Genomic DNA, 27,837 nt, shown 5'->3' with positions numbered 1-27,837 from the left:
TAAATTACATACACATTTATTGCAACTTGTATAAACATACTATATTGTTTTAACATCTACGTCTGTTATGTTCGGGAAACATATATATAAAGACTTAACCTCTTCATTCCTCATCAACCGTACCTGTCTGTCTTTATATATATATATAGAAATTCATCTACTGGCTCATGAGATTAAGCATCCAATAAGGAATGACGGTCAACGGTTGACTTTCTCTCTGTGTATCTTCCAATTCTCCATCACATCCTGCAGCTTGGTATGCCTCACTGCATACGAATCTCATCATATATTGTTTTTATCTCAAACGGGTCAAAATAAAAAAATATTATATAAAAAAGGAAAACGGATCAAATGGGGTGAACGGGTCAAGAGTTATGTAAAGTATGTGGTTGATGTATTTACCCTCCTAAATAAAAATACTTTTTTCTTGTTACGGTGATAACCATATCTAACACGTTAAGTATTTAAACAAATTAAGAATGATCCGTTTCAATTCCCCTCTTGCCCCTTACGGATCGATCAGCCCTGTTGAGAAAACAACTTTTATGCAACCCAAGGGTGAGAGGTGAGAGGCTAACCCAAGGTTTAACTGGAATGAGACCATATTCTCTTGAGTTTGCTGGTCCACAAGAGGCGGTTCGGCTAATTCTTTTTCCTTTCCTTTAATCTGCGCGTTTAGTTTAAGATTTTAAATAACTAGACGAGTATACAGGTAACCTGTAAATTGGACGATTCAAGGGCAAGCTATGTATCTTACCTTCTTCAAGAGCAAGCTATTTTGATACTGCAAAGACTTGTCCTGTGGTAAAAATCATATTAATTATCACATAATGCATTTACTTTTGACCCAAGTGGCACACTTTGTTCAAATTTTGCGAGAAAGAAGCATAAGACATTTACTAAAACGCCCTTAATTCGCACATAATCGGATTGAATATTTAAGGGTGTAGTTAAAGATACACCAACCCTCATGTCACATCATACGGGCCTTATGATAAGGAGAAGAATGGTCACATAGGCCAAATGGGTTCCTCGGTGGTCATATTAGTCATTTCTTTGTCAGTCAAAACATCATATGAGCCGTACGATTTGTCCCTCATACAACCCATATGGTCACTTTTGGCCATGTCATACGGCCAATATGGCCATATTCTCCATGTCATACGAGCTCATATGACCATTTTTCCCATGTCATACGGCCCATCTGGGCCATATAGCCTGTATGACATGTCAGTGGCATTTGTGTATTTTGTCCTCATATTTAAACATGTTACACCTGGTCTAAATTATGTCACATGAGAATGGGCATACTGTAATGCCCATAAATTTAAAATCATTATTCTAGAAATAAAAAGAATAATAGTAAATATAAACCACTAGAAAACCCTAATTAAGACACCCAAGCATGTCAATCAAGCAGGTAGGTAGGCATGTCAATCAAGCAAGTAGGTAGGCATGTCAATCAAGCAAATAGGTAGGCATGTCAAGCAGGTAGGTAGGCATGTCAATCAGGTAGGTAGGCATGTCAATCAAGCAAGTAGGTAGGCATGTCAAGCAGGTAGGTAGGCATGTCAATCAAGCAGGTAGGTAGGCATGTCAATCAAGCAGGTAGGTAGGCATGTCAATCAAGCAGGTAGGTAGGCATGTCAAGCAGGTGGTAGGCATGTCAATCAAGCAGGTAGGTAGGCATGTCAAGCAGGTAGGTAGGTAGGCATGTCAAGCAGGTAGGTAGGCATGTCAATCAAGCAGGTAGGTAGGCATGTTAATCAAGCAGGTAGGTAGGCATGTCAAGTAGGTAGGTAGGCATGTCAATCAAGCAGGTAGGTAGGCATGTCAAGCAGGTAGGTAGGCATGTCAAGCAGGTAGGTAGGCATGTCCCAAAAATTTGTGTATAAATAGCAGGCTTTGGGACTTGCTTCTGTGCACAAAAACGACGCTCAAATTCTCAATTGACGTCGAGTTATACTTCTTCCACTACCCAAACACACACACCACAAAGTGCTGCCACAATCAGGGTAATAACTCGATCGCTATTACGATTCAACGTCCGATCGATTATAACTATCCAACGATTGTCTGAGTGCTGCTCAAATTGAGCTTCTACTTTGATTATTCGTCGTGATTTCAACTTGAATATTTGAGTGCTGTTCGAATTCGGACTATGCTCTGTTATTCGTTGTGAATCCGATTGAATTATTAAGTATTGCACTTGATAATAGTTGTGAGGGTTTGATCTCATGAATTGACGTAAATGCTGTATTAAGTTACTAACCTAGTCTGTGGGTTAAAAGATTAATCAATAGTCGAAACTCTGCCCATATAAATCTAAAATATTAGCATAAGGTAGCTTCACTTTGGAGTTATTAAGGTACGGATCCTTACCCCACTCTTTATTGCTTCATATTCAAATTGTTATAAAACCACTAAATTACTATATCTGTTAAAAACTCCTCACGTCTTTGATTATCGATTCATTTGACAGTCCGTTCGATTCCTATCAATTGATTTAGTTTTCATGTCATGCGATAGTATTATGTTGTTACACTCATTATCGCATGTTCCGATATATGTTCCGTTTTATTATGAAAATAAGTTTTATAAGTTATGTGAATAAGACCATTTGTACTCTGATACCCTGAGTATCGCTTCTCGTGGAGTGTCCCACGAGCATGTTGTTGTGGCATCAACATCATGTGCTCCATCCGTGACGGAGAGATTAGTTCACGGCGTCTCTTAAGTACAAGTGTGGTACATAAAGCTATTAGGAGGCGTATGGATCGATCCTAGAGTTTAAGTATAAGTATAAGGAGGTGGATAACGGGTATGCCAATTCGCCATCTCATGTGATAATTATGCAGGAGTAGCTACCTGTGTATTGTCACGTTTTAAGTTTGCTCATGGGTACATCCGTAAGATATGATTATGAAATTTTGTTCTTGCATCATATCATTTTCGCCTAAAGTTCCATCCGGATAAGATTTCATATGAAGCATTATTTGTTATTTGAGCCTAAAATTCCGTACTGAGCATTCGGCTCATTCCGTAAACTTTTTGTATATACAGGTCCACAGATTATTTTGGGAGGGGAAAAGAGAGAAGAATAAAGCCTAGGAATAAATCTGAAGATGTTAGTTAACTAAGATGAATGTCTCCGCTTGTATATTAATCTTAATTTTAATGGTCGTGTGGTTGTATCCTTATCAAATAAATAAATGGAATTATGACTTTTGTTTATGTTACCGTTATTGTGACACGTCAGCCCTTCCGGGTTGGGGTGTTACACATACCTTCTTTTGGAGCTCCGAAATTGATTCAAGCATCATCTGGTTCTGCAGATAAAGAGGTTTCGCTTAACATATATCATCTTTTTAAACTCGAAACTAAAGACTTCTTTGGAGGTTGTTCGTTTAAGAAGTCACAAGCAATCTCAACTCCCAGACACCACCTTAAATGACACATGTGTACCTTTTTCAGTCTAAGACGTCTAAGAGCCGCTTCAAGCTGCTGTTCCAAATTCAGAAGCTCTTTGATACTCAAGGAATCAAGGTCTTCTCCCATAAAATTCCTATGATGAGCAAACAACATAGTATCATTGCTTTATTGCATCTTTTAGTGAACACCATCCTCAAAAAAAAAAAAAAAAAAAAAAAAAAACCATCAAGAGGTGGCAAGATCGAGTGGTCACAAACTTACACGGGCTCCTAGTCCGTTTTAGTACGATCCAAAACGGGCCAGTCAGTTGTAAGACTTTACTAACCTTTTTTAAAACTCATATGAAATAATTAATAATGCAGTTATTATGATTAAAAATCAATATCTTTACATTAATAATCTAAATTTTATAATAATGTTGTATAAAATTTCATGCTACTTTCAACACCCCCCCCCCCCCCCCCTTGTTTGACTCATTCCCTGACCCATTTGCCACCTTTAAAAACTGCAGTCACACATATGACAAAATATGATTACATTTCACTATTTTGTGGGTATATTATATATATATATATATATATATATATATATATATATATATAGGGGGAGGTTCATTTGAGAAGAATCTTCTTATAAGAAGAAAAAATAAATTAATCTAGGCCCTTTATTTTTTTGATCAATGGTTTTGAATCAAGATATAATTATTGTCTACTTTTAATTAATGATTTAATTAATAAGGGTAGGATAGACATTTTGATTTAGAATATTAATAAATGTTATAAAGAGTTACTCAATTCTTATTAATGACACAATAATTTCCTCTTTCACCACCATTAATTTGTTGGTCCTACACCAATTTCATTAGAAGTGACAAAAATTTTTAAAAGTATTGTGTCCTACACATATTTTTTTATGAGTCAACAAATTATTTAAAAGTGTTGGGTCCTACACATTCTCTACCTTACACCAAAACATTGTTTTTATGGTGTAGGAAACATTGAATATGTAAGAACATGTACATGATTGTTTTTATTGTGTAAGGTGCAAAATTATTTTATAGGATGACTTATTAAATGATTAAGGTTAATTAGTTTGAATAGCAAAAATAAAGGATAAGCTCATTAAATGATTTGTTCTAATTACCTTTGTACCCTTTATTCTTTTTATTCTTAATTTATAATTTCTTCTCATTTGAACTCTCCACTATATATATATATATATATATGATATATATGTACCTTTGGTTTTTCTGCAAGAGCTCAAATTTAGCCTTCAATTTTGCATGTTCCAGAGTCCAGCTTCCCTAAAATTATTTAGATTTTGGGGTTTAAACAGTAGCATAAATTTGGTAAGAAAATTAAAAAAAAAAAGCTACAATAAAAATTATTTCTTACTTTAGATTGATTATTGGTCCCATTAAGCTCCTTTTCTGTGTATGAATGTTGTTCATACCTTTCAAGGATCCTTACCATTCTTTTTGTCAAAATATATAAAGAAAGATGTTGTCAGAAATATATACATGTTATCTCAAGCTTCTTATGGGTGGCATTCACAATCCATTCTTCAAGTTATACAGGTTCATCTGGATCTAACTCAAATTATACAATGGGTCAATTTAAGTCTACTCAATTTATACAATGGGTTATGTACTCTTCTAAAACTTGCTAAGAGTGGTTGCTTGATGCAATAAAAGCATATGTATAATTTAATGCAAAGTGGGGTTTTATGCCAAGAAAACAAGTCAAGGGATTAAAGATGTCAAATAATGAAGTCTTGGATTTGAAGAAATCATTGTCTTTAGGGTTTTGTATGTCATTTTACATAATCTACTGGAGTTCTAGAGAGAATAAAAGTGAATAAGTCTGCATTTAATTAAGCTAGGATCTAAGAATGAACGTTAACAACATCCGTAGTGGCCTAATTTTTGGGCGTTTTCTCTGAAATCCACTCCCTAAAACGCCCGCCGCCATCGCCCCCTGTGCGTTGTTTTCAGAAAAGAGGGGGGGGGGGGAGGTGTTGTGTAAAGAACACCGGTGCAATGTTTCTCCATTATTGTTTGACCAATCAAAAGCTTTCAAGTATTATTTTTTGTTTTATTTTTTTTAAGATAATAATTGGGTAATCATTGATGGGGGCATTATCGGGCATTATCCCACTACACCCATATATGAAAAACGCCCCAAAATGCCCCTTTACTGATTGGGATGACACGTATCACACAACGCTATAGGTGGGAGCATTATTCATGTGTACCACCACCACACATGATCTAAAGACCCATAAGAGTAAATAACATGTGCCCCATTTCCATCATCATCATCATACTCAGTATATCCCACCAATAGCAAAGCTAAGGTAGGGTCTGAGGAGGGTGAGATGTAGACAGCCTTACCTCTACCCCGTAGGAATAGAGAGGCTGCTTCCAATGAGACCCCCGGCTCGATTGTAGTTTTGCATCAAGCCTTGGACATAAGGCACATAACACTCAGCAATTGAGACAAACGCCGATTAGTGCATGTACCCCCTTGTCTTTTGGCTATCAACGCCACCACATGATGCATGATTAACCATTCCCCTCTTTTAACGTTATTTTCACGAAATGAGTAAAATAACGTTAAAATTAGTGCACTTTCACTTTTGCCCACCGAGCGCCCACACATATATACATTATATGAGCATACCGCAAGCGATGTGCCCCATTTCCAAATCTTGTTAAAACATTGTTTATGTTCTTAAAGCAAGAGTTGAATAAAAATCAAAGAAAAATGTTAGAAATGTGCAAGTGTTAAGCGCTTTAAACACGTTAACCTGAACAAGACCCCTTTAATTAAATGGGTTAAACATGTCAATTTGACACATGACTTGTTTATTAGATGGATTAGATATATGTACTGATGTCTGGAGTTGCCCCCTCTAGTATAATGTATAATTTCTTTTAAAATGTCTATTTATGAGTAAATCTAAACAACTACAGTACTAATGTCAAAAATATATCTATATATATTTTGTTCAACAAGGGATTAAAATTTTATATATATCAAATACAAAACCAAAAGTAATTTTTGTATTTATAATTAACTAAAAATAACATGTTTAACGAAATAGTTTGATTTTACAATATAAATAGATAACCAATTATATGTAATTAACTAAAAATAACATGTGCGATCGCAGATAGCGCTAGTGACCCGACATGTCATCAATTTCAAGGAAAACAACGCCTGAAGGCCCATGTGCTAAAACCCCTAGTTCACGCATGACGTTTTGTCACGAACGAGACTTGAACCGGCGACCTCTCCTAAAAAGATCACATACCTATCGCTAAGCACTTCCCCTTTGGTTAATGATGTAGTTAATATTTAGATTTATAATGCTATATAATAGCCCTTGATATTTTGATTCTTTTTATGATGAAAAGTATATATTGAATTCTCTAATTTCTCTCTATAATTCTTATTAGAGATGGGCATTTTCGGGTATTTTTAAAACCTGGAACCGGTTCCAACCCGGAACCGGGTATGGGTACAAGTGAATGGAACCGGGTTGTTAGTGGAACCGGGTCCGGGTATAACCCGGGTACACGTCATTTTTTTAGAACCGGGGGAACCGGTTTCGGGTACTATAGAACCGGGTCCGGGTACTGTGGGGAACCGGTTTCGGGTACTGTGCAGAACCGGTTCCACTGCGTATTTCAGAAAAGCGACTGACGTTACTGTTAGTAACCGGTTCCTGCAGAAAAGCTGTTTTTTTTTTTAAATTTGTACCGTTGGAACCGGTTTTCAAATATAAAAATCGATTATTTCATCAAACTCTCAAACATTTCATCTTCCATCACTCTTCTTTCTCTAACATTTCCCATTTACATTCAAACAATCAAACCCGGAAGAACACTATGGCATCGGAAGAAGAAGTTGTTTTGATATTAGAAACCAAGCGTAACCCCGCTATTTGGAAAAATTTTGATTTGTGTTTGATGTCGGATAACCATGAGATGGCTCGTTGCAAGAATTGTGGTAAGTTCATGAAGGCGGCGGCAAACTCCACCCTCAAGAAGCATACCGACAAACATTGCCCGGTGACAAAGGCAAAAAAGGAAGAAAAGGGCGAAGGATCGGGTTCTTCTAATATGTAGTTTGGTGGATGCGTTTGTTTAGTTATGTTTGATGTATGTTTTATGTGTGATGTTTGAAGTGTTTGATGTGTAATGTTTAAGTGTTATGTTTGTGAAATAATATCTCGTTTGCGAACCATCGCTCATCTCGACTAAATCCCAATTGCACCAAACATCCATATTGCGGCTATGCGATAATGTTCCCACCACAAATGGAGCATTTGAACCTTTTGGAACATTATTGACGGATGGGGAGTTTGTGCTTTTAGAGTTCTTGGAAGCCATTAGAAATATGTAAAGAAGGTGAAAAAATAAATACAAGAAGAAGATGAGTTGTGAAAAAAAATAAAAAAAAGTGTGATATTTATAGTATAACCGGTTCCAACGGTCATAACGGAACCGGTTCCAACGGTCAGATTTGCATTAAATGAGTTACCATATATCAAGGAACCGGGTACAACGGTCTGATCCATATAAGAATCGGTTCCAACGGTAACATACCGGGTACAGATAGGAACCGGGTACGAGTAGGAACCGGGTACGGGTAGAAACCGGGTACGGATAGGAACCGGGTACGGTTGACTTTTTTTTTTGAAAAAATGGGAACCGGGTAATACCCGTCGGGTTTTTTAAACCTGGGACCGGTTCCTCTGAGCATCGGGTAGGAACCGGAACCGGGTCCGGGTCCGGGTCGGGTCCACTGGAATCGGGTAGGAACCGGTTTTTATGCCCATCTCTAATTCTTATGGTTACCCTCTAATTTCTATCCCAACTTTGGTGCCACATAGCCATTTTTCAAATCTCCATGCCTAATCCACATTTTATGTATTTCCTTTATTTATATGTTTTTATTTAGAGTTAAGTGCCATTTTCGTCCCTGTGGTTTGGTCACTTTGGCCATTTCAGTCCATTTTTCAAAAATGCGCCATTTTCGTCCCCCACGTTCTGGAAAGGTGCCATTTCAGTCCAAAAATCATAACCCAGTTAAGTCAGTTAGTAAATAAGGACTGATTGTGTAAATTTGTAACATAAAAGGACTGATTGTGTAAATTTGTAACACCACCACCACTAGCCCTGCCACCACCACCACTCCGCTGCCACCACCGCCACCACCGCCACCACAGCCACCACCGCCACCACAGCCACTGCCACCACCACCACCACCGCCACCACAGCCACCACCGCCACCACAGCCACCACCACCACCACCACAGCCACCACTGCCACCACCGCCACCACCGCAACCACAGCCACACCGCCACCACAGCCACTGCCACCACCGTCAATCATCACGTTGATCATCATCAACAGTTCTTCGAACCACAGCCACTGCCAACGTATCATCATCATCATTCAATAACATATCATCTGGCTTGTGCGATCAGAAGTTCATCATCATCATTCAATAACATATCATCTGTGTTCTTCATCAACGTATCATCATCAGTCACCGTTCCTCCATATCATCTCCATTAGAACCTGCAACTTCATCAACCCACATCGACACCGATTCCGGTTTCGCACACCAAAACCGCACACTTCATCATCTTCTTCGTCTCCGGTGTTCCACCCGTCACAACTACGACACCGCATCACTACACCGTCGTTCAACCAGAATCATCATCCGTAGTATCGGTCATCTTCTCCGCGACCTCCTCGGACATCACGTTCATTAGCACCATCACCGTATTCATCTCAGTTCCTGTTATTCATCTCCGTCGAGCATCATCGTCGAACTCCGGTCACCACCATTCATTCATCGTCACCGTTGCCGATCATCTCTATTCTCCGACACATTCCGATCTCTGTTCACCTTCAACCTCCGTTCAAATTTCTACTACCAACCGTTAGCACCGCAACCTCCTCACCTCCGATCACCTTCACCACCACTTCCGTTCATCATCGAGTCTATATCATCGGGATCTCACGGTGTAGGGTATTTTAGAAACGGTGATGATGGTGGTGGTGGTGGTGGTGGCAGTGGCGACGGTGGTGGCGGTGGTGGCTGTGGTGGCGGTGGTGGTGGTGGTGGCAGTGGCTGTGGTGGCGGTGGTGGCTGTGGTGGCAGCGGAGTGGTGGTGGTGGCAGGGCTAGTGGTGGTGGTGTTACAAATTTACACAATCAGTCCTTTTATGTTACAAATTTACACAATCAGTCCTTATTTACTAACTGACTTAACTGGGTTATGATTTTTGGACTGAAATGGCACCTTTCCAGAACGTGGGGGACGAAAATGGCGCATTTTTGAAAAATGGACTGAAATGGCCAAAGTGACCAAACCACATGGACGAAAATGGCAGTTAACTCTTTTATTTATTAATTAGTGTAGTAAGTGAGTTAGTGATATAGTTTAATTTAGATTGCTAAGTCTATATTTATGTGTTTTTATTTATTAATTAGTGTAGTAAGTGAGTTAGTGGTATAGTTTTATTTAGATTGCTAACGTTATATATCAGCCTTTGGTATTTTGGTTTAGCTTATGATAGAAAAATATGAATTGAGTTCTCTAATTTCTCTTTATAATTTTTCTAGATTTTCTCTAATTTTTGTTCAACTTTGGTATATATCAGTTGTATCAGAGCCACCGTTGTGATCCATGGCTGTTAACACCCAATCCGATACTGAGTTCCGTCATTGGTTGAATAAATCCTTTGTCAGACTGGAGTTCCGATCGAACCATTTCAACGAGCTCCGATCGAACCAAACCGTGTGGGAAGCCCTCCAAACCCTTATCCCATCACCACCTATGCAGTTAGTGCGGAAAAATATCGGATACCGGTCAAAGACCGATATTTGAGATATCGGTTATCGCTATGAAATATCAGTAATTTTAATATCATGCATATATTTACATATATAATTTTAAAACACAAAAACCTAGATAATATTAATAGTAAAATCAAAAATGTCAATATTTTAATTAGAAAAATATCTAATCATAAGCCATGAAATCTTTCTCCGAGTCTACATCAACCATGGCATCTAATTGTGGGATTGGAGTCGGATTTAGGGTTTACGATCAAACATTGAAGTTGGATGAACCGATTCTGCGCGATTGAGTTTGGGCATACAATATACGAATTCATCAACTGGAGTTGGACTGGGTGGGCATACATTATACGAATTCATCAACTGGAGTTGGACTTTGGGTATTTGGGCCAAAAATTTTAAGGGAATGGGCTTTGGGCAGTAAAACTATTAAAATGGACTAAATCTATAATATCGGCGAGAAGATAAACCGATATTAGAGAAGCAAAATACCAGCGATATAGTAGTCAATATCACCGATAATATCGGTACCACTATTCCTACAATTAGGGAATAGATAACCGATTTATCACGAGATTAACTGCGTACCACTATTCCTACAATTAGGGAATAGATAACCGATTTATCACGAGATTAACTGCAAGATCACCACCCGCTTCCGCTCCCGAACCATTACCCGCAAAACCAACCCCAAAAATCGCATTAGTACCAAATGGGCCCCATCAACCAAACCGTCTACACTCAAACCACCATTCCCTTCAATCCCCCGGTTAGCACCAAAACTTGCACCGGACCAACCCCACCGCTGACGCTAGTACTAGCCACGACACTTTTACAGAAACTAGCAGCATCATTCGTTCCACTTAGCCTTCCATCATCTCCCACCACGAGTTGATGTTGTGACCACTGCTACAATCACAATCAGTAATGAGTAAACTAAAGGAGGTCCGGATCCGGTTGAAGAAGTCTGAAACTTCCTCGACTGCAAAGGCAACGATAACAACCATTAAAAATGGTGTAGTCGGGAAACCTGAGTGGTGTCCGCCGTGGCACTCCGTTAATACTTCTCCTATTGTGGCGGGAGAAACCGAGTGGCGGCCACTGTAGTTTATCGCCAAGACATTCAATTTTCATCTTTGAGGACAAGGATGCATTTCCTACCCGGGAGGGATTCTTGTGTGCCATAATCTAATTTACAAATACCAATTCTTGAGTTAAAGAGTTAAGAGTGTGTGCTGTTGGTATCAGAATCGTCGGACACCCAGGACCATTCGGAACGGACCGGGTTGTTATTATATTCACAATCACAATCAATCATATAACAACGATCGCAGAACTTCATTGTAACAATAATGAACGAACAGTAATACGAATGATTTGAATGAAAAACTTACTGATCGAAAAACAAACAGAAATACTTGCAGCACTCGATAATAACATAAACTGACTTCGAATACCTTCAACAAATGTCTGTTACAACGCTACGAAATAGAACAATGATGCAGGGTTCTTATAGGTGTGAAACGGTGCCTCTATACGGTCGCGTCTTTTCCTTAAACGGTGTATCCTGAATAACCGTTGCAGCAGTTACAACAAAGAGACACACCGTTTCACCTTTGGGCTTTATAAACCCTTGACCCGTATCATAATTCTATCGGACTGGACTATAAACAAACTGACACGGACATTGTTCTTTGACCCATACTGGACTAAACATAACCTGGACAAACATGGCCTACGGCCCAACCGAAATAAACTAAACATAATAATAAAGTCTGACCCATTAACTAAAATAAACATAACGTAAACGCGGCCCATCAAGAAATACGTGCTTAACTTTCGATCTTCATTCTCCCCCTTAAGCACGAATCTTCTTGACCCGCAACAATCTTCACGCATCTTCGTCATCGGTGACCACGAATGTGATCACCAAGTCCGCATCATCCTCGGTCTTGACCTCCTTGACTTGAGCATTCTTCTTTCCATCTTTCTCTTTTGCTTTTGCATTCTTATCGCCCTTTTCCTTCATATATTCGAAGTACCATTCAAACAACTCGATATAGTGAACATACGAAACCTTCATCTCGAAGCCATCAACCTTCTCGTACCCATACTCGAGTGCAACTTCAGCCCACGAATCATCTTCTAATACCTTTTTAATTCCACCCTTGAGATTCACAATACGGTACAAAAGTAGCAAATTCACATCTCTTCCGTCTAGCAATTTCGGTGGCATCTCTCTTGACTTAACAATACCAAGAAAACTTGGTAAAAACCATATCAAAACATCATCAAAGTTGGCATCATAAAACTTGTCATAACCCGCCAATTCTTCGTGCATTAAGAGCAAATCCAACGGCTCTAAACAACTATCCATAATCAAGCCGTTCTCGATCACGTCATCTTCATCTTGGGAAAGGACCACCGCCCTTTCACGTAACTCTTGCCTAGATTGAAGAGGGTTATCTTTCATCCCCTCGTAGTAGATCATAAAGCAAACTTTATGCTTTTTTGAAAACACAACTTCATCCTTTTTTGTTCCCGATGTTCCTTCGCCGTTCGCCTTCCTTCTTTCTTCACGTTCCTTCTTAAACTCTCCTTCATAGTAATCTTCTATGTACTCTTTAAGTTTCTCCTTCTCCATCCGATAACCGTTATCGACATCAAACTGATCATAAAACCGATTCAAGTAATCCTCTTCTAAATCAACATTTGATTTATCTTCATACACATCAAAGTTCTTGACTTGTGCACCGAACATTCGCTTTAACATACATTTGTCACCCGTAGTGACCGTCTCGATCCCTTGGAACAAAAGTTGTTCCAAACTAAGAACATTTTTCTCCATCTTCGGTACATAACTTATACACGAGATTGTTTTATCTCTACCATCGACCGGTATTCTCACTTCACCAATGCCATGAACAAACGAAAAATTCTTCTTTTTCTCGTTCGTGATTACCCCGAAATGCCTCTTGAACCGTTTGAACAAACTACGGTTCCCGGTCATGTGTGTCTTGAAACTTGGATCAACGACCCACATTTCGCTAAACAAACCACCGCTCGTACCATCGACTAAGTAATCATCTTCTTCCGGTAACGGGCCTAAATTGATATATCTACTAGGGCAAATGGAGGCTATGTGCCCAAATTGCTTACAAATAAAACATGTCACCCCGGCCTTCCTCGGCCGTCCAACCGGTGCCTTCCCTTTCCGGTTAACTTTCTTTCCAACGCCTTTAGGAACCTTCTTCTTCGCATAATCCTTCCCGGATGACTTCACCGAACGTTTGGTTGGCTTCCCCTGCGCAACTCGTTTCCCACGGTTGCAGCCCCGGCCGCACTTTCCAACGTTCCCAACATCACTACTACTACCGATTTCTACCCCTTTTCCTTTACCGCGAAGACACGCGTTCCCATGACTACAACCCTTTCCGTGTCCGTGTGAACCTTCGGCTCTGATGGTATCAGAATCGTCTGACACCCAGGACCATTCGGAACGGACCGGGTTGTTATTATATTCACAATCACAATCAATCATATAACAACGATCGCAGAACTTCATTGTAACAATAATGAACGAACAGTAATACGAATGATTTGAATGAAAAACTTATTGATCGAAAAACAAACAGAAATACTTGCAGCACTCGATAATAACATAAACTGACTTCGAATACCTTCAACAAATGTCTGTTACAACGCTACGAAATAGAACAATGATGCAGGGTTCTTATAGGTGTGAAACGGTGCCTCTATACGGTCGCGTCTTTTCCTTAAACGGTGTATCCTGAATAACCGTTGCAGCAGTTACAACAAAGAGACACACCGTTTCACCTTTGGGCTTTATAAACCCTTGACCCGTATCATAATTCTATCGGACTGGACTATAAACAAACTGACACGGACATTGTTCTTTGACCCATACTGGACTAAACATAACCTGGACAAACATGGCCTACGGCCCAACCGAAATAAACTAAACATAATAATAAAGTCTGACCCATTAACTAAAATAAACATAACGTAAACGCGGCCCATCAAGAAATACGTGCTTAACTTTCGATCTTCATGTGCATTGTAAAAGCATCTACAAATAACAATTCTTGAGTTGGAAGAAATACCATAGTGTATACAAATATTGTATTACTAACAAGTATGAAGTTCGTGAACGTGGTCAAACATAGTTATCTTATTTTTTAGTGTCAATTTCACGCCTTATATTATTTACCATATACTCAACATAACATAGATGGAAATCAGGGAGTTAAAAAACTAAGGAGACAATTGATTTGTTAGTTTTTTTGGAATTTATTAAAAATGGAAAATGAATTCTATTTCAAAAGTAAACAAGAAGAAAAACATGGAAAATAATTCTATTTATTCGTCTATCTATCAACCATTCCATGTGTAATCTATATATACACATGCTAATTGTAACTAGCGTTAACTTATAATTAGGAGAATTATCGTACATGATGTATGTCCATTATCATCATTTATAACAATTTTTTATTAGCAAATTGGAAATAAATAATCCCAACTCACTGTTATTGGCCAATAATAATCCTAACTCATTTAATCACCAATAATAATCCGAACTATTCACTTTTGTTTGTAAAATACTCCCACGTTAAAAAAGCACTAACTAGGTTAAAATATTGCTGATGTGGCTTAACATGTGTGGACTGACGTGGCTGGTTAACATCTTACATGTGTATAAAATGATTATCAGCCTCATTTGCACGCACAATCGACTGAATTTGCCCAATTTGTAGAATTAGGGTTTTGAAGGAGAGTGCGATTGCGTGTGCAAATGAGGCTGATAATCATTTTATACACAGGTAAGATGTTAACCAGCCATATCAATCCACACATGTTAAGCCACATCAGCAATATTTTAACCTAGTTAGTGTTTTTTTAACGTGGGAGTATTTTACAAATAAAAGTGAATAATTCGGATTATTATTGGTGATTAAATGAGTTGGGATTATTATTGGCCAATAACAGTGAGTTGGGATTATTTATTTCCAGTTTGCCTTTCTTATTTGTTTGGTTTGTATAATTTGTTTAAATTAGAATGGCAAATTGGAAAATAATAATCCCACCATTGTGAAATTGGCCAATAATAATCCCAAGTCAGGAATTAGCCAATAATAATCCCACCTCGTCCATTTTTGGAAAATAATAATCCACAGTCACTAAACGACAAAAGTGCCACGTCAGCATTTGAAGTATTATTTTCCAAAAATGGACGAGGTGGGATTATTATTGGCTAATTCCTGACTTGGGATTATTATTGGCCAATTTCACAATGGTGGGATTATTATTTTCCAATTTGCCAATTAGAATCTAAAAGATAACATGTTTTATTGGAAAAAGAAGTTAAAATCGAAATAAATTCCTTTAACTCTTTTAGTAATTATCTCAAATTCCAAAAAGAAGTTAAAATCGAAATAAATTTCCTTTAGCTCTTTTAATAATTATCTCAACTAGAGAAGGAATTCAACCAAAAGAATTGAAATCGCTTACTTCCTCACTATTGTCGCCACTATCATCCACAACAACTAGCTAGTGGCATTGTATTAGACTATATTGTATTTTCATTATATTCTTAAGGGTTGACTGTAACTTGTAGGGTATATAAACGCGTGTTTATTCTTATCTAATTAATGAATGAAATTATGAGTTGATATGGTATCAGAGCATATCAACTTGTAAACCCTAAACCAATATCGCCGGTCACAAAATAATCGCCGGTCATTTGTCCGGCCATTGTTCCGACAGCAGTCGCAAAAAAAAAAAAAAAAAAAAAAAAAACCGTTCGATCAAATCATCTGCAACAACGACACAGCTTCATCGGTTCGATTCTCTCGGTTTATCACGTCCGTTCATCGGTTTATCAACCCTAGGTAATTATCGATTATTATTCAATATGACAACGATTACTGCATTTACAATTCAAGAACGAACCTCACATAAGTTCGCATTTACCCTTAACCCTAACAATTACGGTCACTGGAAGGCCCTGATTGAACCATTCCTGAAAGCCAATTCCCTTTATTGTTATGTTGATAACGCACTGTCTTGCCCTGATGAAAAACTCACAACCACAGATGCCATAACCACAAACCCTAACTATACCGCATGGGTTGCTAATGATGTTCATGTGCGTATGCTTATTATCTCAACTGTCTCAAAATCCTCATTCCAACACGTTCAAGGAGCAACTGCCTGTGATGTGTGGCTTCGTTTGGAACGTGCATATGCCCCATCAACGGCCTCACATTAGTTTACATTGAAAACACAACTTCTAAAAATCTCTATGAAAGGTGATGAGAAACCAATTGATTATCTTAGTTATGCTCAAGAGTATGCAACCGCTCTCCGGTAGTTCATCATCATCCAAACCACCACCACGGACCACCACGTACCAAGCGATCACTGCCAAAGGATTACTACTCCGGCTATAATCAGTTCATGATGCACATTTTGTTGTCATGTCATGACGGTCCGTCATACATGATCTACTAGATGATCATTACTCATTCCGGCAAAAGAACCAGGAGAAGAGAAGTCTAATCTCATATGGAACTTGAGGGGATATAAAAGACTTGAAAGAAAATAAGAGACTGCCAATTAAACTTGTATGAATACTCTTTTTAGGAGTAAATGGACACGTCTCAAAAAGGATATTTATTGGCCCTCCACAAATCTCCTTTTTGTAGATGGGGTTTGGCCTATGCTCAGTGTGAGGAGAATAAAGAGTTGGCCCCTGGAGGATTAACAGATTTTTGAGTTTTGACACCTCAATGACACTTCAAAGACCACCGTAAAAAGATTTCTCTTGAAGATCACCTGCCTAACGTAAACACTGTGCTTTATATAATCTTATTAATTAGTAGGGTATTAGTAGTGCCCTATGAGTTTTTGATGATGGTTTCTACTGGTTTAAGAAAAAAAAAATGTTTTGTTAAAAAGAAGATTAAAAACTTAAAATTCTAGAATTAAGTATAAGGAAAAGCACAATAAGTGATGTAGACCAAGGATGAGAAATTTTGAACCGAATACCGGTGTCGTATTGATACCATACCATTACCGACCTCAGTATGCGGTTTAGAATTTAGCTCAATTTCGGTATAGGTACTATGCTGAATGGTACTGGTTCGTGACTAGTCACTGGTATCGTACCGGAACCGACCGAACACATACGATAGGGTATTCGGTTTTGGTTTTAACTAAACTTTGGTATTGGTACTATGCGATACGGTACGAATTCGGTATGGTACCAGTACCGACCTCATCCCTAAATTGTGGTGAAAGAGGATGGAGAGAGGAAAGTCGGATGAGATGACAACAAAGTCCGGGGAAGGTGGTACTGGTGTTAGGGTTGTAAACGAATCAAACGTTCAATGAACACTTTGTGAAACGTTCGGCGGGAAGTTCGTTTATGTTTGTTCGTTTAATAAACGAACACACGGACAAGAAATTCCGAAACAAACGAACATGAACAGAGGTTGCGTTCGTTTGTTTAGGTTCGTGAACGTTCGGTAAAGTGTTCATTTACGTTAGCTCGTTTATGTTCATTTATGTTTGTTTAAAGGTTTTTTTATATTTCTATTTTATTGGTTTTAGTTTTAAAAAATATGAACCATAGTTATACTATGCGTCTCTACCAACATCCCTCATTTTACCATTTCAATTTCAGTTGGTGTTAAAGCTTGACAAATTTCTTAATTTTTGTGTTAATTATGTTTATGATAATCATGTCAACTATCTTTGGATAGTTATGTCAGGTACTTTTTTTATTTTTGGTGGATTATTCGTAATCTTTCTGATGAGAAATGCAAATTTTGTTCATGAACATTTGTTTGTGTTCGTTTACATTCACTAAGTGGTAAGTGTTCACGAACAATTTGTGAACATGTTCATTTCTTTAATGAATAAACACAAACAAGAAATCTTGTTCGGTAAACATTCATGAACATGTTACTCCTTAATGAACAAACATGAAAATGTCTTGTATGTGTTTGTTCGGTTTATTTACAGCTCTAACTGGCATGATAGTGATACGACTAAGATTTAGAGAGAGATTATGTAAGACAGGTGTTGAACTCCGAGGAAAAAAATGCTAAAAATAGCCTCTAAATGATCATGATGACATAAAACTAAAACTTTTAATGGTTATATCTATTACCAGTATGAAATTAACCTTACTGTTAAATCTAAGCACAAAGTAACAACAATCTTAATAAAATCTACTCTAGTACCCTATTGTTAAATTCCCTTTATGACTCTAAATAAAAAATGTTTTATAAAATGTGAAATAGGAACTTAATCCTAATTTAATATTGATAATAATTTTTTTACCTAGTATATTAACCACTAATTATGAAAATATTTTATTTGTCATATGTGAACCGTTAACTTAGATTATAATTTTATAATAACTAATTATTAATTAAATTTGCATAACAATTATTAATAAGCATAAAAATATACTTTATGACATACCAATGAATTTATTTTTATTTACTTTAAATAAAACTTATATATAGAGTGCACACATTAATAAAAACAATATTATTTGTATACACTATCATATGTAATTTAATACTTATCATATGGCAAACATATAAATGCATTATATATTTTTCAGTATTAATCTGTGTATAATACACGGACTATTATGGCATCTCAGCATTACTAATTAACATAGGTCAGTTTTTGTGAAAAGCTCAAGTTAGTTGTGAACTCTCATATGATAATAAAAACACGGTTATATGATTTTTTTACACGTATAAATTATATCATTTCTATTGTACAACCTCATGTGATACGTGAGTCAATAACATAGTAGTAGTATATACAATTAAACGCCATATAGTATAAATCCACACACCTAATGCACACGGAATGGTTTCAGGATGACCAATTTAGGGTAATACCGATGGTGGTTTGGAGTGGTGACGGTGTACTCGCACTCCCGGTCCACTCCATCTTGGTCTCTCTTCTTCCCCTTCACAATTTTCTCTTGACTAGTACAACCATCCTCGTCCATCCCAGTCGCCCCATAACATTTGCCTATGTGGCACTCAATCTGGGGTTGTTTGGTAGCCTCTGAATTGTCATTAAGAGGCTACCTCTTAATGGAACCATTAAGAATTTTACCAATGAGAAGGTAGAAGAATGTGACATGTGATGATTTACCATTCAGAGGTTACCTCTTAACCATTCAGACTTGAGGTTACCTCTTATTCATTCAGAGGTTTTAAACCATTAAAATGTAGCATCTGAATGGTCATTAAGGTGCTACCAAACAACCCCTTATCTCCCATCCTTCTATTGTTTGGTCTACTCTTGTTAAAAATTTTCTTTTATTTTCTAGTCCTATCTAAGCATATAGTTTTTTAAGAGAAAAATGAAAGACATGTGTATTATCTCAAATGTGATGATATCTTGTCACATTTAATTTTTCTATTAACAACAAAAGGGTATTAGATTATATTTTATTGGATATTAATGGATGAGTTTATAAATTCTTAGGATGGTGATATTTTAAAGTGGAGCATATTATTTTCTTTAGAAATAGAGGAGCATACTATTTTCTTTTAAACCACCTATAGTGGGGCGTGATTTTAAAAAAATTTCAAAAAACAAACGCTCCATAACGCCCCGGCCGCCATTACACCCGACGTTACTGGGCGTTATTTTCGAAAAAAAAATTACTATGGCGTTTTAATTAAAACGCTAAAAAATTCTTGGGGATCGAAATTGTACCGTTGCCAAACGGTCAAATTAATTAATTTTTTTTTAATTTAAAAATTTACCCACTATATATATATCAACCCACTTTCTCATATTTTTTATAAAAAACTCCTACTTTCTCTCCTACTTTCTTCTATTTTTTATAAAAAACACCCACTTTCTCCTATTTTTTATACAATCATGCATCCATTCCGACCCCCTTTTGGTGTCCCCGCAAGACCCACGAACCCGAACACAACCCAACCGCAAAACCCGTATAACCTTCAAGCCATGGACCCGAGCTTTTTACCGTACGCGGCTTACTTGACTGGCGCCACTCCGTTTGTACCTCCCACCTTCGGCTATGGTCAAGCCGGCGGGTCGCAACCGTCACAACAACAACCCGAATCCGAATCCGAACCCGATGTCGATGTCGTGCCGGAGACGCAACCCGAACCGGTGCAAGACAAATCAAAACGCGGCAGAAGGTCGCATAAGAAGAAGGATAAGGACGAACCTCGACGTACAAAAACTACCATTAAATGGACGAAGGAGGAGGAATTCACGTTGACTCAGGCGTGGCTCGACATTTCGAAGGACGAAGAAACCGGTAACTCTTTTATTATTTTTTTTACTTATTTTTTACTTTTATTTTTAACATACAACTTATATTTTTACTTTTTTTAATTTGTAGCAAACTTTCAAATGGGTCCCGTTTTTTGGGATAGGGTTCGTGCACTCTTTTTTAGCACGTGGGGTCAAGGCGAACATCGGGACAAAGATTCCATTTCTAGCAAATGGACCGACATCAACAACAAGTCTCACGCGTTCCAAGAAGTTTACCAACGTAACTACGATACTCGCCCGAGCGGTGAAAGTGACGTCGGGGTTTTAACGAGGACTTTGGAGGAGTTCGAGAGGACGAAATGCCCTTTCACGTACTATAAGTGTTGGGATCTACTACGGAAAAGTCCAAAGTGGGCGCTAGTTAATCCAATGACGTCTAGTAGTAGAGGTCGAGCTAAAAGGTCAAAAACATCATCCTCCGTTGACCCTTCAACTCCGATATCGGATGCCCGCAATGTCGATTTAAATGAGGTGGTGGACGTTGACGAGGAAATTCAAGAAGAGTTGACCCGACCCACCGGTAGAAGAAAGGATAAGCGAACCGGGAAAAAAACGGTCGAGTCGTCTTCCGATCTCGAGTTAAAGGAAGATTTCGAGGAGATGAACCGTCGTCTCCAAGACATTCGCGACCTCGGCCACCAACGTTATGAGATTATGAAAGAACGAGTGGCCGAAACCAAAAAGTTTAATGGGATGCAAGAGGCGAGGCAAATGGAAAAGGACATTGAGTTTTTGTCCAAACGTATCGACCACCTCCAAGGCGATGCGTTGATCCTTGCGCAAATGCGTCGCCAAAAAATTCGAGAAAAATATGGACTCTAGATAATCTTCTTTTTTTTAACTTTATTTTTTTTCTGTTTTTTTTTTTATTTCAAGTAGTGTAATTTTTTTTCGGATAATGCCCCATGGTGGGGGCATTATTTTTCTTCACCACTACACATGGTCTTAGAATTGACTTTCATTCAAAATTTCCAAAATTGTATATTTGTATTGGAATTCTTCCATTGTCCCCATTAAGAAAAAATAGAAGGTTTTCATTAGCTTTTGTAGTACATCTTGGTTTTGAAAGGCGCGTCTCAGTTAGGGTTTTTTTGCATAGCGCCTAAGGTAGATACAAAAAGCTTCTAAATGGCGTAGATTTTTGGGTTTTTTTTTGCCTGAGGCACCTCATGTACTTGAAGCGTTTTTGTGCAGGAAAGTTTTGTACCCTTGGTTTTCTGGCTTATACATGTAGGGAAAATCATATGAAAACCTTATTTATATCTATATTTTGATAGAGGGAGTAAAAACCTACCTGATATATAAAAAATTACTTAATCACTGTGCGCCTCAGGTACTAAAAGCCCGCCGCTTTTGGGTTTTACGCCTCGGTTTTAGAACTCGTCACTTTAGTACGCCTCGCGCTTTATAAAACCAAGTGTACATCTGATTCCCTCAAACAGGGAACATACATAAGGAGTGAAGAGTTTATTCTATATACCAAAATTACTATTCACTCGGTATATATTCCCTATAATTTTTATGAGGCGTTGTGAGTTAAAGAAAGAGAAAAAATAATCAATAAAAAAATTAGTTAATTGAATATGAATAGATATGAGGAATCAAATGTGTGTGTGTGTGTGGGGGGGGGGGTATTAAAGGTGAACAAATTGTAAGGATAAATGTGGTCTTTTAGCTAAATTATGGGATTGCGAATGAGGATTCCAATGTTAATGGCTTAATGCTCTTGGTAATATACTGACAAAACATCGGCATGGGCAAGCACTTGAGTCGTCTAATTGGCGATAGGAGACACCAAACACACTGATTCTCTTTGATTGGTGATCGTTTTAATGGGGGTCCAACGAATAACAATGACGTGTTGAAAAGTCACGAAAAAAGGTATGAGACAAGATTGTGAAAATTTGTCACCCATATTAGGGTGGTCGGGGTGGGCACGTGAAAGTGATGACCGATGGAACACCGCCGCAAGCCCTTGATCACGCATGATGGAGCTTGAAGACGTGATGTGTACCGCGTATGTGATAGGAGAATATGTGTGTGGGTTTGACTTTGGTGTTGAGGTTTTAAGTTGTGATTTGGTGTGGTGAGTGTGAGCGATGAGTAATGACCATTGCAAGTGTGATAAAGTAAAATGTGATGGAATGTGATGGAGTGAGGTGTCAAATGGTGATTGGGTGTTGTGTATGATGGAGTCTGATGAGTGATGACCACCCCTTTCACCCTTAGAGATGATAATAGTGCTCTAGAATGAAAACCATACTATAATTGCAAGATATATATGGAATTTGAGAAATTGGCGATACAAATCGATCTAATAGCTAGTGGACTCATATTTAGACCAACTAAACAGAGGCAAGTTGGCGAAACAATGATCCACCTTATAAAAAATAGCATAACTTTCGCTACATTTGGAGTTACAAGCTAATAAGTAATTGATGGAGATGTCTCTATGGGACGAATCATATGACAAACACCATTGGTGGTTTGCTCAAATTTTTTCTTTAGTTTTAGGTGCAGTTTGTTTTTTTAAGAGGTAAAATCTCTGCAGTCTTCGGATCACATCTGCAGACATCTGTAGAAGAAGAGGTGGACCAAATCTCTGCAGTCTGTAAGACGAAGACTGTTTGTTTTTTAACGTTTGTAGACTTCTAAAATAAACTGGTGGTGGTGGACGGTGGTGGTGCTGGGTGGTGGACGGTGGTGGGTGGTGGACGGTGGTGGTGGTGGGTGATGGTGTTTAACCCTCTGCAGACCTTAGAAGATCTTAAAAGTGACTGGGCCAAGTCTGCACCAAGAAGAGTTCGATCGCAGACGTTTTTTAATGAAACGTTTTTGAATTTTGAGGTTTTGAGATACTTGTTAAATTTAACATTCTCTTGTAAAAGGAAGCTTATTGTATTATAAAAGTAGCTTGATATATTAGATTATACATTCCATGATATATTAGCGATGAAGACACAATAGATACACATGCCTCTAGAATTAAGTAAAAGGATCAACCTCTAGAATCAATATATTTGTGGTTTGATGATTCATGCTTAATAGACATTGACAGGGCCACATGATTAAAATGGATGTGGGATATCTTATAGAAGATCTATAAAAGGGTCGATTGAGTAAACTATGTTTAAAAAGAACTCAAAGTGATGAAGATGAAGGAGTCGAAAAGTATATCAAAGAACATGTCGAAGGTTGTTGTTGATGGACATCAAATAAAGAATGAGATGAAAACTCTCTTTCACACATTTAAAAAAGACAGCGTTGTTAGTGATGAAGCAACAGGAATTTCAATACGATCCGTGAATCCTGGTGATGAGATCGCAAGCATTTATATGTAAGTTGGGGACTTTGATGATAATAAATGAAGAATTTATCACTAAATGTTTGTCAATATGTATTACAATTATTTATTAAAAGCAACGACATTTATACGTGAAAATCATAATTGAAAATATTTATGAGTCGAGGAGTAGATCACTAAAAAAAAAAACCAAGAAAAACCATGTTACGTGAAAGTTTATTTCCCTGAAAGAAGAACAACTAGAGGTGAAAACGAGCTGAGCCGAGCCCGAGCTTCGAGTTCGATTAACTTATGAGAGCTAGAGCTCGGCTCGGGCTCGGCTCGTTTATTATCTATTAATTAATATATTAATTAATATATTAAATAAAAATAATATAAATTATAGACTTTTTTAGGCTCACGAGCTTGATAAGTGAAGCTCGGGCTCGGGCTCGTTTACTAAATAAGCTTATTTTTAGGTTCAAGGTCAGCTTGTAAACAAGTTTAAATAAGCTCGGGTCGACTTGGCTCGTTTACACTAAGGCTCGCCGAGCCTAACGAGCTTCACATGCGAGGCTCGAGTTCGGGCTCGATAAATAAACGAGCTTTATTTTAGGCTCAAGCTCGGCTCGGGCTCGATAAGGCTTGGCTCGTTTCGAGCTTTTTCTCGAGCCGATCTTGAGTAACACGCGAGCCGCTCGGCTCGTTTGCACCCCTAAGAACAATGGATATTAGTAATGGCAAAAGCCGAAAGAAAAATAAGAATCACAAAAGGCGCAAAGCCAAAGATAAAAAAAATTAACAATGAGGGAAAGGGGATAGCCCAAGTTAAGATAAATTAAACAAAACCGTTTCCGTTGGATGTTTAGTATCTAAAAGATTTTCTTCTTGTTGTTGGTAGAAATGATTATTCGAAGCTTTGGAATTTACAATACATGCATCACATAGGAACAGAAGTGTTGAGTTGTGGAGTCTGATTTTTTTTGGAAAGGACCTAATCGTTGACATGATCATGAATTCCAAGATTGCAACACCTCGGTTGGGGACTAACTCCGAACTGATCGAGTATGGATCGAGAGGAGCCGATTACAAGCTCCTCTAGAGGCAATGCCCCTATGTAAATTTATGCCTACCTACTACTATTACTATTATTATTACTATTATTTACTTAAGAGATTAAACACAGAATGATTCGGTGCTATCTAAGACTACCGAACTCGTCTCTCAGAGTGTAATTGATGCTGTGGTTGTTTTATCTAGGGCTGTTCATAAAGCTCACGACTCGTAGCTCGCTCGAAAGAAGCTCGAAAAAAACTAGCTAAAAAAACTCAATTTGAGATGACGTGAACCAAGTTGGCTCATTTTGTAACCAAGCCCAGCTCGAGCTAAGCTCGGCTCGGCCCATGGCTCGGCTCGTTGGCTCGTTCTTAGGCTCGTTTAACTCCGACGTAAAGCTCAAGCCAAATTTAACCGCCTGAATTAGTTTCGAGCTTGAGCTCGACCCCACCCTGGCTCGACTCGGCTCGACTCGTTTACAGCCCTAGTTTTATCAAAGGAGAGTATCTTGCTTGTTCAATTCTTAGATTTGTAGATAATGGTTTAAATTCTTTGATTTATGTTTATGTAATACGTATTGTAACATTTTATAATAATTATGTGATTTGTATAAACAATCTTGTATGCTTCTCGTAAAATAAGGTGAGCATCTTTATTTAATTTACGTACGTTATAGTGTTATGTCTTACCTCATACTTAGTGCTAGTTATTTTAATTTAATGCCTTACGAGTTTTAAGAATTTAAGCATTTATAGAAAATGTAAAATTTGTATTCTACAAAACCTTTTAGAGGGTGTTTGGGATTACATTTTGAAGTGATTATTTGATTATTCCGTTTGTAAAACATAAATAATCTAAAAAAGTGTTTGAAAGAAAAAGTGATTATCTGCCTCCAAAACGCAGTTTTGAAGAAGCATGTACCTACATGCTTTTTCAAAACGCAGTTTAGAAAACACAAAAATCTATTTTGAAAGCGCATAATTTATTTTGAAAACGCAACACCAAACACCCCCTTAGATTATAATTTTTAAACCCTTTTTTCATATTTCTATTTGCTCTTTGTTTTCTTCTCTTACCAGCAATCTAGAACTAACGAAAACATGTCGGATGAGAAAATTACTTCTAGTGAGTTGTCAACATGAGAAAAATATTTGTCTTCGGCATTTTAGTCAATAAACCTAGGCCATGACTTTCCGTAAAGTATACAGTATGAAGAAAGTTAGCAAAACCGGTTTATTCTATCATTCCAATCACTATAAATTTGATCTTCCGTTTCGAATAATCGATGACTATTCGTGTCAAAGACGTTGAACAAATAGTTAGTTCGCGCAGTCTCATATACCGAACTGATCGAGTTATATACACTCCTGTTCTCATAATATCTATTCATATAATAATTCATGAGCATGCAGTTTTAAGATGCTTTGAAGTGTTGAAAGACCCTAAAGAATGCACACTATTAACAATTAACAACTAGTAATATGCTAAATACAAAGAAAACAGTTTATATCTAACACTTTAACTGTAGAGACAGTATATACATTAATAAAAATATAGACAAATATTATACAATTTAAAAGAAGAAATCAGTGACAGAACTAATCTAATCTAAATATATTAAAATAAAAACATGGTCTCTCTTTTGAATTTTACATTTCATATTTAGAGTAAATTTTGTAAAATCAAAGTAATATATTTATAGTATGAATATATATAAACATATATAGCATGCCTGGTACTGTATGAGCATAGCAAGCAAGTACTATAAGTTAAAACATATATATAGCTTTCTCAAAGTTGAATTAAACTTATGTACTATGACAGAAAAAAGCTGGTTAATTCATTGTTTTTGAATAATTAAACAACAATTCTCAGCTTCATATCATCAATAAGGTTTATTATCACATGTGACAAGTTCAAAAACCAAAAATATTTCATTTCCTTTTATAGTCAAACATATCATCATCAGAAATATGTTTAACAAAAGGAAGAAATTAAATTAAATCACTGTGTTTAAATTTAAAAAGATGGAGTAGATGCAAAATTTGAATCCAGATATCATCAAACCAAAACCGAAACCGAAAAACATAATCGATAATTCGTTTACTCGCACTGTGTACGGATTCATAAATCATAACCTAACTATAATCCATAAACCCTAAATCCTCACTCGAACAACCTATGTTTACAGTTTCTACAGCATAAAATAACTGCAAATCCATATAAACAGTCATCATATAGAAATCGAACACACGATCGATAAACAAATCAGTTAGGTTAACCTAAATCGTTTAGATCGAGTTATGAACAAACATGAAGTCATGAAGATAACAGTGATTTAGGTCTACTACTGTCTACATATCGTAAGATGTAGTAATTACGAACAAAAGCGAGCAGAAATTAGGGCAAAATTAGGGAGAAAAAGAGAGAGAAATCGTACGAAGCATTAGTAGCGTATTCAGAAAGCTTTCCTTTGGTGGAGAAGACGATGAGAGCGACATCAACGTCACACAGTACGGAGATCTCGTGAGCTTTCTTCAACAATCCAGACCTCCGTTTCGAGAAGGTTACCTGTCGATTGATTTTGTTTTCGATTCTCTTCAACGTCACCTTACCTCTCCCCATGGTGTAACCGCCGGTAACAACCACCAGTTGTTTATGATGCTTCTGTTGCTGGTGGTGGTGGTGGAAGAATATATTATTATATCACCTAATTTGGGAATATTATTATCACTTGCTATAATGTTACACGTAAATGTACCCCCTTTCTATTTTTAACAATTCTACTCCACATATTAATTTGGGTGTGTAT

At 37.5% G+C, this 27,837-nt stretch overlaps 1 protein-coding gene across 1 annotated transcript; it reads right to left on the bottom strand.

Annotated features, from left to right (window-relative positions):
- LOC110941646 (truncated transcription factor CAULIFLOWER A) lies at window positions 1–27,837 on the bottom strand. The gene is made up of 8 exons (XM_022183312.2): window positions 27,466–27,837; window positions 4,827–4,905; window positions 4,671–4,735; window positions 3,466–3,565; window positions 3,288–3,329; window positions 758–799; window positions 579–667; window positions 1–266 (listed from the first exon to the last, which is right to left on the bottom strand). The coding sequence occupies exons 1-8, from the start codon at window positions 27,648–27,650 to the stop codon at window positions 158–160; spliced, it is 711 nt and encodes a 236-aa protein (XP_022039004.1). The 5' UTR covers window positions 27,651–27,837; the 3' UTR covers window positions 1–157.

This window comes from Helianthus annuus, chromosome 5 (assembly GCF_002127325.2).
Source record: "Helianthus annuus cultivar XRQ/B chromosome 5, HanXRQr2.0-SUNRISE, whole genome shotgun sequence".
NCBI classification, from domain to species: domain Eukaryota; kingdom Viridiplantae; phylum Streptophyta; class Magnoliopsida; order Asterales; family Asteraceae; genus Helianthus; species Helianthus annuus.
This window is presented reverse-complemented; position numbering and strand designations above follow the sequence as displayed.

Excerpts from the sequence above, each read along its gene's own strand:
- LOC110941646 (XM_022183312.2), bottom strand. The coding sequence starts at position 27,650 with ATGGGGAGAGGTAAGGTGACGTTGAAGAGAATCGAAAACAAAATCAAT. Across the intron at positions 4,736-4,826 it reads GGACCAATAATCAATCTAAA|GGAAGCTGGACTCTGGAACA; the intron begins GTAAGAAATAAT and ends AAATAATTTTAG. Across the intron at positions 3,566-4,670 it reads CTCTTGCAGAAAAACCAAAG|GAATTTTATGGGAGAAGACC; the intron begins GTACATATATAT and ends TGCTCATCATAG.